The sequence below is a fragment of the Capra hircus genome, chromosome 8, assembly GCF_001704415.2.
Source record: "Capra hircus breed San Clemente chromosome 8, ASM170441v1, whole genome shotgun sequence".
Taxonomy (NCBI): Eukaryota; Metazoa; Chordata; class Mammalia; order Artiodactyla; family Bovidae; genus Capra; species Capra hircus.
This window is the reverse complement of record NC_030815.1, coordinates 57595628-57608086: the sequence shown is the minus strand read 5'-3', so window position 1 is coordinate 57608086 and position 12459 is coordinate 57595628. Positions and strand designations below refer to the sequence as shown.

Below are 12459 nucleotides of genomic sequence, written 5' to 3'. Positions count from 1 at the left end.
ATTCTTTCAGATGTCTCACTTTAAGACATCTTTTCCTTAACTCTCAGCTGTATTTTGGAGAAGGCAATGGCACCCCACTCCAGTACTCTTGCCTGAAAAATCCCATGGATGGGAGAGCCTGGTGGGCTGCCGTCTATGGGGTCCCACAGAGTCGGACACGACTGAGCGCTTTCACTTTCATTTTTCACTTTCATGCATTGGAGAAGGAAATGGCAACCCACTCCAGTATTGTTGCCTGGAGAATCCCAGAGACAGGAGAGCCTGGTAGGCTGCCATCTTTGGGGTCGCACAGGGTCAGACACAACTAAAGCGACTTAGCATCAGCAGCAGCAGCTGTATTTTACCCTGGAAGATAGGGGACTGCCTAGTCAACATTCCTACCACTGACAGCTGGAGTGGTGATTTTGCTCTGTAAAAAAATTCATCAACTGAGCATCCTGAAAAAAATACCCAAGGAAGGGAACCGCTTCCCCAAAGTGTCTTTTTCGTAGGGAAACCTCAATGTCAAGTTTAAAGTATGCTTTTCTGACCAACACATTACATTAACATGACCCACGTGAAACAGATACTTAAGCAGCTTTTATGCTGTTCTGGACCCTTCGGCAACCAGCCCAGCATCCCGTACAGTAACATCCACACCCAAACACTGCCATTCAAGGGATTCAGACCCATGTAGGAGCCTCTGGTCACTGAGTTCTCAATAACGATTAAGATTTATTTCTTCTTCACGATTATTTTCAGAAACTAAACCTGTCCTTAAGCCTCTTCAGATATAGAAGACCTGTCTTTCCTACTTCTCTAAAGGATGTAAAACATTCAGTGAGGGAGTTGTGTGGTCTGCTATACATTTTCTTTAAGGCTAAGCCAAGAGGCAGCAGACAAAGCCCATCTCCTCAAACGTCATCAAGGAGGAAATGGTCTTTTGCAGAGGGTGGGGGTGGGGGGCACATGGTATCTATTTCTCAACGAGAAATCCAGAGGATTGGTCACCTTTGAGCCAAAGCCAAAGGAAGCAGTAAGTAAGAGCAAAACTATATTCTTCCCTTAGATATAATCCCTGAGTTACCCAAACCCATGCCCTCAACACAGTACACAGAAAATCTTGCTATTAGAGAAACATTTATTGGGGAGGATCAACATTCTCCACAAGGAAGGAATTATTTTTAGATGGGAAGTTTTCCTCCTTGGAAATTCTGAAGTGTTTTCTGTCTAAACAGTAGAGACAGATCTCTGGATACATTGCCTTCAGCAGTGGTGGGTGCAGCTGGACAGGCCTGGCCAGCTTGACACCTGTGGGTGGGGCTTGGGTGGGGCACAGGCTCCCTGTGGGACACTGGTGGAGGATGTTTCTGATACAGTTGCTGGTCCTTAAATGCCACAGCTTTCTGGGGCTGTCTTTTCTTGTTTCTGATCTGCCTTGTACTTGGATGATAGCTCTGACCAGCGAAGATAGCTTCTTGGTGGCGGGACTTGGGATTTGTCACTTTAGAGGAAGCGTTGAAGTTGAAAGGATGTCCCGGGACAGGCTCTGTGTGGACCAGTACTACAGCCTTTTTTTGAGATTGCCCAAAGTGCACCGGGGAAAGAGGGTCCTCTTGAGAGCTGGTGAGATCTAATGCATGCTGATACCCCAGTTTCTCCTCTAGGAACTTCCTGATGTCTGTCACGATTTTCTGAGCCTCTGTTGATCCAGTAGCAGCGGATCTACTTTTAACTAGGCGTCTGCTCTGCCCGCTGGATATGGGGCTGCCCTTTTCCTGGGGATCTTCTCGCCTTTTGCGTTTTTCCCCAGGATACAGCCACTGCAAAAAGTGCTTCATTCTTTTTCTGATATGGCCTTCAGGAATAGACTGTCCTTTCTTTGAAAGGGTCTGGGAAGACTTGCTCACAAGCATCTCCTCTCGTACCGTCTCCTGAGGAGGGAAACTCTTCCTCCTAAGCTGGGATGTCCCCAGCCCTGCATCCCCTCCACCTAGCTCTTTTGCTCTACACTCTGAGGAGCTCACTCTCTTCACAGTTGGTGGGAAATTCTTATCCTGGCACCTCTGGAAGCCATGCTTAGGGACCCAGGGTTCCTCCTGCTGCTCCATCCTGATTCCTCTGTCCTCCACGTGGACATGCAGCACCTGGGACTCTCCTGTGTCCCCACCTGAGATGCCCTGGCCAGGAATCGGTGAGGCCTTGTAAGTCAAGTTATCTGAAGCAAGGGACATGTCCATGGGTTGGCCTTCAGCCTCGCTATGCTTCCTCTTCTCCAATCTAAACTTTAACTCATCAAGCAGTTGTTCTTTAAGGGATACGCGTTTAGGATCTTGGGGAACTGGTAGTTTGGGTGGAGGGCTTTCAGTGGTCACAGTAGTTTCTGCTTTATTCTCATTCACATTTGTTATTTGGGAGCTCCCTGATTTGTTGGTTGTCAACATGTCATTTGTTTTTAATTGAAGACACTCAAGCTCCTCAGCCTTGAATATCTCCCTAGACACTTTGGGCATAGAAACAGGTTCTGACTTCACCTTTTTGCCCTGTTGCATTTTTCCTTTATCACTGGAACTCATACTCTTATACTTTGGCTCAAATCTGGCTCCAGCTTGCTTTGCAAGTGGCTTTCGGGGATATCCATCAGCTAGTTGCACCTGTCTATGACTTCCTCTCCCTGTGATGCAGAGTGAGACAGGCAGACAAATCTGTCTGGGATCCTTAATTTTCTGAACATCCTCTGCAAGTTCATGGTTGACAGCAGAGTGTGATTGTCTCAGGACCCTCTGTCCTTCTTTCCCCACGAGTGAGGTGGCAGGCAGACAGTGACCCAGGACAGGGGCTGAATTGGTTGTTCCCACTTTGTTTCCATGGAAAGATTTAGAGCTTCTAAAAGACTTGGAGTTCCCAAATTTGGAGTCTGGCTCAGAAATCGCATTGGTTGAGGAGGCAAAGCTCGCATGGGACAAGGACTGGGATGAGGCATCCTTCAGTTTAAAAATTTGTATGGATTCAAGGACCTTGGAAGGAAGGCCCCACAACATCCTCATACGAAACCTTTTAATATGTGCTTCCAGCATCTGCTGTGCACTGGGATCCACAAAAGTCAGGTCCTGGAAGGTATTCAAGGAATAGCACTCACCCACTGGTGATGGCAAACTTCTCTCTTTCATTTCGGTGTGGGATTTTGCAGAAAGCACCAATGTTTGCTTGATGGCATGCCATGAACTATGCACAGTCCCAGGGAGTCGACCCTCATTTATTTCCTCAAACTTCTTACTCAAATGTACTTTTAGGACATTTTCAAGTTGTAGACTCTCTGCTGACCCCCTTAAATTTTTCTCTGAGAGACTCACGATCTGACTGTTTATGTTTTTCTCAGAGTCATACCCCAGATCCTTATTTGAAGAGCTGTTTGGGTCTTTCAACAGGTGATCTTCCTGACCATTCTCTTGGCTATGTTCCTGATCTTTCCCCACATCTTTCTCTAGCTGGAGCATTTCCGAGCTTCTCTCACGGAAGCTTCCAGGTTGAATCAATTCAACACTTACATGTTTGCTACTCTGACCCTTAAACACAGAGATCAGTGAGACTCCATCACTGCTCTCTGACTTAGATGCCTCTAGAAAACCATCTGGAGGCAACATGAGTGACACAGACTCTTTGATTCTCCGGGGCAGGCCCCACCGGTGTTGAATGAGCCTCTTTCGAAGGTGATGCTCGAGTTTCTTCCGAAGTTCATCGCTGAGAGCAAACTCCCCAGGAAGGATGGAGACTGAAACGTGGGCCTGAGGGTGCTGGTGGTGAGAAGTGTTAGGCGCTAATGGACAAAAGGCTTCCTGAGATCTTTGGATCACAGAGGGTAAGCCCCACAAACTTTCCTGTTGTTTCTGCAACACGTTCCATTCCAGCTGTTGAATTTCAGATGAGGAGAGAGATTCTGATTCATTCTGAGGTCTATGGAAATACACTCCACAGATCCTAACCTGGGGTAGAGGACCAGGTGGTGTGACCAGGAGTGGGGATTTTGGGTCAGCTTGGGACTGGACCTGAGTGAGAGGTAGGGGCTGAGATTGAGGCAGGGTTTGAGGCAAGGGTTCAGGCTGAATCTCAGGCAAGAACTGAGGCTGGGGATGGGGAAGTCCTGGGGATTCTTGGCCTGTAGAGGCATTTGAGTTTCTATTGAAAATAAAGTTTGAGGAACTGTCACTGGAGACATGAACGGCAGAGGGCAAGGACTCACTGTGTAGAGATGGGAGACCCCAGAAGAGCTGGGTAGGTTTTTGCTGTAATTGGTCCTCCACGGTCTTAGGATATGGGGGTTGTTGATGCACAGGTTTATCAGCAACTGACTCTAACATGATCCCTGAGGGATTTAGTTGAGAGTCTGGCCTCAATTGTTCTGGAAAAGAATCTTTTTTCTTTTCCTTTTCTTTCCACATCAGGAAATCGCTCCTCTTTTGTACTTGTCTCTCCAGGAGTGCCAGGACATCAGGGCTGAGACATGAGAGATTACCAGGCTCTATGAGGTTGGCTGCAGGGTCTCCCCCAAAAGAGGCCTCTGAAGAGTGAAGGGCGAGAAACTCTTGATTGAAATCACATTGTGCCAGTGTGGAAGGGATTAAGTCTTTGGCATGAGCTTGCCACCAGGAGAAGTCTGAAATTGACAGGCTTGAATGATCAATACCTGTAAGTGTTGGAACATAAGGGGACAACACGCCAGGGCTTTCTGTAGGCAAATTCTCAGGAACAGGAGTCAGTAAGATGGCAACTGATTTAGCCTGAGTGACAGTTAAAGTGCAGTCTGGCTGTGGTAAAACAGACAGGCTTGGTGGTGCGAAAGAATCAGCGGGCTTCATTGCTTGGGACAAATCTGATAAGCGGTTGATATTATGGGAAAGGGTGGGGTCAAGGGAAAAGATAGTATTCAGAGACAAAGTGGCCTCTGGTGGGAGAACAGGACATGCTGTCTGCATGTCATGTGGTAGGAGAGGGGGAAAGGCAAGGGGTTGGGGTGAGGAATAATCTACTGAGAATTCGGAATCCAAGGAAGTAAAAGGCTCTAATGCCAGAGTGTGACCCAATGGTGAGGGTGACAAAAAGTCAGCTAAGGGGTTCATGGAGCTAGGTGAAAGAATGGAGAGGGGCAATGGGGAAGGCTCAGGCAGAGAGGCTGGTAGTAGATCTCCTGGAGAGACTGCTGAGAAGGCAGGGGACAGAGTCAATGATGAATCGGCCACAGGAGCTGTGGAAGCCAAAGGGGACATAGAGGAAGCAGAATCTTCCAGGGTCTCCGGGAACAGCAGCCAATTGACTTCAGCAGTTGCATTATTACACACCTCACAGAAGGGATCTGGACACAAGAGCTGACGAAAGTGGATGGTATCATCGTGCCGGCCCAGGGGGCTGCAGGAGACAGGAAGTACAAAGATGCAACCAGGACCAGAATAAGGAAAGGGGGACCTGCTGGCCTGGCAGGGGTGGACTGGAGGCTGCTGACCCTTTACATTGCTCCACATCCATGACTTCACAACATGCTCAATAACCTTCACCTTAAGGCCTTCATCACATACTCATTCCTATGCTACCCCCTCCGGTGACTCCAGTAGGTTGCACGGAATCCCAGGAATTGCAGAGAACATGCTAAGGAGGGATCAGGAAAGAAGGGGAAAGACTAGTCACCTTTTCAGAATAGAAATCAGCTTCGTTTTTTCCTCTGTTTCTATCTGGTGAAATCTGCAACCTGAGAAACCAGGAGAGTGGGTTACACGTAAGGAAGGCAGGAGCATAGGTATAATATGAGTCTCCTTATGGGAAACCCTTGGGATATTAGACTCTGAAAGACCCAGGAATTAGTAGATGAGATCAAATGGTCAATTAGTTTATATGTATGTTGCTTCACTTGTAGTACTTTCACATGCCTTGTTTCTCATGTGATGCTCAAAACCACCATGTGAAACGCAGAGATCAGTGTGGCCTCAGAGAGCAATGTGATTATCCAGGAAGTCAGAGGACTGATACAAAGTCAGGACACAGAAGTTCTGACTCTTGACATCTCACATGGCCACCTGTGGGGAAACACCCACTGCCCAGGTCCATCATGGCTTCAAGCCCAGCCATGAGAAAAACAGGGAATCCGAGAAGTGTCTCAGGCTCGGACTGCCTCTCCATGAGCCTCGCCCCAGATACCTCTGGTTTCTGAGAGAAACGGTATCTAGCCACTGACATCGTCAGAGGTCACGGACCTGGGATCTCATGGAAAAGGCAGGAAGGGTCAGCCTTGGAGAGAGCCGGTGAAACAGGCAGAACCTTACCTTTCAGTGTGCCCCCTTTCGGTCTCCTCCTGGTTCTGCCCTGATGCTGAGAACAAAAAGAAAAGAATGAAGTGCTGGGGCTCATTCTCTCAGTCCTCTAGAAACGCAGATATTCATTATCCAGGAATAATATGACCCTAATCTTTCTGTTCCTTCCTTTTGTCAATTTTAAAGGTTTAAAATGTTTTCAACTTTTTTTTCCTTAAAAAGCCCAAAAGAGACTTTTGTCTCTGAAGTCCACCCTTGATAGTCTCAGTCAGAAGTCACCTGCCCAAGGAGGGCATAGCATCTGAGGCTAACAGTCAACATCTGTGTCCCTCAGATAGGACCTTGGATCCTGACAACTCAGGCTTCAGCCTCTGCTCTGGAGGCTCTCAGAGGCTCAGCCCTGCTTTCCTGACCAGCACGGCACAAAGGAAGGCTTGGTCAAATGATGCCTGACTTGAGAATGTAACTCATGATCAAGCATTGGGGAACTCTGTTCTCCTGCAGAGATCCAAAACTATCTAAATAACCCAACCCAGGGCCACAGAATTACTGTTTGAGATTTTTCTCCTGGAATCCTCCAAACACTCAGCTGGTCTGTGGGCTTCAAATGAAAGCCTTAGTACTCCCTGAACCACTGGCCCTGCCTTGTTTTATCCTCTCCTTGAAATTCCTATCTTAGGTGTCTCTCTGACCCAACCAAACTCATCTTAAAATGTGGAATAGAATTGGAAACAGCAATAAAGAATCTCTGTTGGGGGTGCACCCAGGGTTACTTACTTACCTTTTGGATGCTTTTGATTTTACAGAAGGTTGGTAAACATGGAAACCCCACCAGGTACCACAGGAACAGAAGGAACAACCCCAGCCCACACAGGAAAATGAGGTCAGAGTCAATATCCAAGGAGGTGGAGCCAAAGCTCAGATATGGGTCAGTAGGGCTATTCAAAAATGAGAGAACATTCCATTTTCTGAATTCCATTGTCTCAGTCACAAGGCTGACTGAGATTGGTGAGCACTGAGAGTGCAGTCACTTGAGTATAGTCCAAGGCCTCCATCACTGAGAACTCAAGAGTCACAAAGGGTTTCTGAGGGTGGGGGAGGGGACAACATGAAGAGAATGCATCCACAGCCCCTCCCCCATCCACCAGCCTAGCAGACAGCTTCACCCCTCCTGGGCCTTCCAGGTCTCTGTGCCCTACCCTGCCATCATATTTTCCAACTCCATCCTTTCATGGCTTCATATATTCATTCACATTAATGAAATTTTCTGCCTATCCCATCCATTACCCAGATATTACCAAGGATCCTTTCACTGTTTGAGAAACTTGACTTGGGTCTCACCCTTCCACTGCCTTAAAATACTGTCTGGAATTTTTGCTTGTACACCTTTACACTCAGGATCATCATCATCATCATAATGTCTCTCAGTTGTATCCAACTTTTTGTGACAGTCCATGGAATTCTCTAGGCCACAGTATTGGAGTGGGTAGCCTTTCCCTTCTCCAACAGATCTTCCCAACCCAGGGATCAAGTCTAGGTCTTCCACATTGCAGGTGGATTCTTTACGATCTGAGCTACCAGAGAAGCCTCAGGATCATATATGTCCTTAAATCCATCTTTCCTACAGAATGTGTTTGCTAGAGGAACCCAGATATAGAACTTAAAAGTTCTTTTATCTAGTTTTGTGAATGGTGAATGGGAAAATTTGCTTTTTGTTTCAGTCAGCCTTTACCATCTTGAGTCAGTGGGGTGTGACTCAAATAATTTAAATGAATAATTCACCATTCAATATTCACAAAATTAGTCCCTATAAGATAAATGTAAATAAACTTTCACATGACCTTGAGGATAAGTCTGTAGCAGTTATTTTTCTGAAGTTAGTAAAGCTTAAGCTGCATAAAGATTTTTAGGACATGCTAGACCCACACACACATACACACATACCCTTTGACAAACCAACCCGGTGTTTTCAAATCTAAGAATAAAGTGTTTCTTCACTTCAGTCTTTCATCTTTTATTTTAACTCTACTTTTTTTAATTCTACCTAAAATACAGACAGTCCCGCACTCTACATCAATTTCCTAATATGTATACAAACCCGTGTCCTAGTTAGTTTGGGCAACTGTAACAAAATACATTTGACTTTGTGCTTAAACAACACATACTTATTTCTCAAAGTTCTGAAAGCTGGAGAGTTCACAATGAAGGCAACAGCAGATTCTGTGTCTGGTGAGACCCACTTCCTGGTTCATATACAGCTGTCATCTCCCTGCAACCTGACATGAGAGAAACAGGGAGTAAGAGAGCTCTGTGAGGTCTCTTTTATAAGAAGAGCACTAATTCCATTCATGAAGCCTCCACTTTTATGATCAAATCACCTCCCAAAGGCTGCATCTACTAATGCCATCATACTGGGTATAGGGTTTCAACATATGAATTTGGTGGGACACAAACATTCTGTCAGAATGGTGATACAGGGTACACCCAAGTCCCCTAGTGACAGGGTGGGACCTAGGAGTATCAAAACTTAGGACAAAATCAAGTCTTTACAGCCTTACCTAATTGTCTTTGTGGGTCCTGTAAATATAATCTTTTCCTTAGAGTGCCTTTCCCCCACATATACACACAATGGTTGAGTAGTTCTGCTCTATTTAAGCATCTCTATATATGTTGACCATGATGGCTACGCCATTTCTTCTGAGGGATTCCTGCCTGCAGAAATAGATATAATGGTCATGTGAGTTAAATTCACCCATTCCAGTCGATTTTAGTTCGCTGATTCCTAGAATGTCGATGTTCACTCTTGCCATCTCTTGTTTGACCACTTCCAATTTGCCTTGATTCATGGACCTGACATTCCAGGTTCCTATGCAATATTGCTGTTTACAGCATTGGACCTTGCTTCTATCACCAGTCACATCCACAGCTGGGTATTTTTTTTTGCTTTGGCTCCATCCCTTCATTTTTTCTATAATTATTTCTCCATTGATCTCCAGTAGCATATTGGGCAACTACTGACCTGGGGAATTCCTCTTTCAATATACTATCATTTTGCCTTTTCATGCTGTTCATGGGGTTCTCAAAGTAAGAATACTGAAGTGGTTTCCCATTCCCTTCTCCAATGAACAACATTCTGTCAAAAAGATGTCCTTTTAATTACAGGAGACTGGCATGCAAAAGTACGAAGTTAAGAAACACCTGGAGTAACAGGCAAATTTGGCCTTGGAATGCGGAATGAACCAGGGCAAAGACTAATAAGAGTTTTGCCAAGAAAATGCACTGGTCATAGCAAACACCCTCTTCCAACAACACAAGAGAAGACTCTACACATGGACATCACCAGATGGTCAACACCGAAATCAGATTGATTATATTCTTTGCAGCCAAAGATGGAGAAGCTCTATAGTCAACACAAACAAGACCAGGAGCTGACTGTGGCTCAGATCATGAACTCCTTATTGCCAAATTCAGACTCAAATTGAAGAAAGTAGGGAAAACTGCTACACCATTCAGGTGTGACCTAAATCAAATCCCTTATGATTATACAGTGGAAGTGAGAAATAGATTTAAGGGCCTAGATCTGATAGAGTGCCTGATGAACTATGGAATGAGGTTTGTGACATTGTACAGGAGACAGGGATCAAGATCATCCCCATGGAAAAGAAATGCAAAAAAACCAAAATGGCTGTCTGGGGAGGCCTTACAAATAGCTATGAAAAGAAGAGAAGTGAAAAGCAAAGGAGAAAAGGACAGATATAAGCATCTGAATGCAGAGTTCCAAAGAATAGCAAGAAGAGATAAGAAAGCCTTCTTCAGCAATCAATGCAAAGAAATAGAGGAAAAGAACAGAATGGGAAAGACTAGAGATCTCTTCAAGAAAATTAGAGATACCAAGGGAACATTTCATGCAAAGATGGGCTCAATAAAGGACAGAAATTGTATGGACCTAACAGAAGCAGAAGATAGTAAGAAGAGGTTGCAAGAATACACAGAAGAACTGTACAAAAAAGATCTTCACGACCCAGATAATCATGATGGTGTGATCACTCACCTAGAGCCAGACATCCTGGAATGTGAAGTCAAGTGGGCCTTAGAAAGCATCACTATGAACAAAGCTAGTGGAGGCGATGGAATTCCAGTTGAGCTATTTCAAATCCTGAAAGGTGATGCTGTGAAAGTGCTACACTCAATATGCCAGCAAATTTGGAAAACTCAGCAGTGGCCACAGGACTGGAAAAGGTCAGTTTTCATTCCAATCTGGAAGAAAGGCAATGCCAAAGAATGCTCAAACTACCACACAATTGCACTCATCTCACATGCTAGTAATGTCATGCTCAAAATTCTCCAAGCCAGGCTTCAGCAATACATGAACTGTGAACTTCCAGATGCTCAAGCTGGTTTTAGAAAAGGCAGAGGAACCAGAGATCAAATTGCCAACATCTGCTGGATCATCAAAAACGCAAGAGAGTTCCAGAAAAACATCTATTTCTGCTTTATTGCTATGCCAAAGCCTTTGACTATGTGGATCACAATAAACTGTAGAAAATTCTGAAAGAGATGGGAATACCAGACCACCTGACCTGCCTCTTGAGAAACCTGTATGCAGGTCATGAAGCAACAGTTAGAACTGGACATGGAACAACAGACTGGTTCCAAATAGGAAAAGGAGTGTGTCAAGGCTGTATATTGTCACCCTGCTTATTTAACTTCTATGCAGAGTACATCATGAGAAACGCTGGACTGGAAGAAACACAAGCTGGAATGAAGATTGCTGGGAGAAATATCAATAACCTCAGACATGCAGATGACACCACCCTTATGGCAGAAAGTGAAGAGGAACCAAAAAGCCTCCTGATGAAAGTGAAAGAGGAGAGTGAAAAGTTGTCTTAAAGCTCAACATTCAGAAAACGAAGATCATGGCATCTGGTCCCATCACTTCATGGGAAATAGATGTGGAAACACTGGAAACAGTGTCAGACTTTATTTCTTTTTTTGGCTCCAAAATCACTGCAGATGGTGACTGCAGCTATGAAATTAAAAGATGCTTACTCCTTGGAAGGAAAGTTATGACCAACCTAGATAGCACATTCAAAAGCATAGACATTACTTTGCCAACAAAGGTCCGTCTAGTCAAGGCTATGTTTTTTCCAGTAGTCATGTATGGATGTGAGAGTTGGACTGTGAAGAAGGCTGAGTGCCAAATAATTGATGCTTTTGAACTGTGGTGTTGGAGAAGACTCTTGAGAGTCCCTTGGACTGCAAGGAGATCCAACCAGTCCATTCTGAAGGAGATCAGCCCTGGGATTTCTTTGGAAGGACTGATGCTAAAGCTGAAACTCCAGTACTTTGGCCACCAAATGTGAAGTGTTGACTTATTGGAAAAGACTTTGATGCTGGGAGGGATTGGGGGCAGAAGGAGAAGGGGACGACAGAGGATGAGATGGCTGGATGGCATCACCGACTTGATGGACATGAATCTGGTTGAACTCTGGGAGTTGGTGTTGGACAGGGAGGCCTGGCATGCTGCGATTCATGGGATCTCAAAGAGTCGGACACAACTAAGCAACTAAACTGAACTGAACTGAACTGAAACTCTTTAAAGACCATATTATTGAGGCATAGTTCACATACCATATAATTTACCCATTAAAAGTGTACAATTCAATCACTTTTAGTATATTCACAATGTTCTGCATCCATCATTACAATCAATTTGAGAATATTTTTATCATTCAGTTTAGTCGCTAGGTCATGTCCGACTCTTTGCGACCCTATGAATCGCAGCACACCAGGCCTCCCTGTCCATCACCAACTCCCGGAGTTCACTCAGATTCATGTCCATCGAGTCAGTGATGCCATCCAGCTATCTCATCCTCTGTTGTCCCCTTCTCATCCTGCCCCCAATCCCTCCCAGCATGAGTCTTTTCCAATGAGTCAACTCTTCACATGAGGTGGCCAAAGTATTGGAGTTTCAGTTTAGCATCATTCCTTCCAAAGAACACCCAGGACTGATCTCCTTCAGAATGGACTGGTTGGATCTCTGTGCAGTCCAAGCGACTCTCAAGAGTCTTCTCCAACACCACAGTTCCAAAGCATCAATTCTTCAGCGCTCAGCTTTCTTCACAGTCCAACTCTCACATCCATACATGACTACTGGAAAAAACATAGCCTTGACTAGACG

At 45.1% G+C, this 12459-nt stretch overlaps 1 protein-coding gene across 1 annotated transcript; it reads right to left on the bottom strand.

Annotated features, from left to right (window-relative positions):
- On the bottom strand, positions 1164-5495 carry LOC106504009 (putative spermatogenesis-associated protein 31D3). The gene has a single exon (XM_013977304.2). It carries the CDS (start codon positions 5493-5495, stop codon positions 1164-1166), a length of 4332 nt encoding a protein of 1443 aa, XP_013832758.2.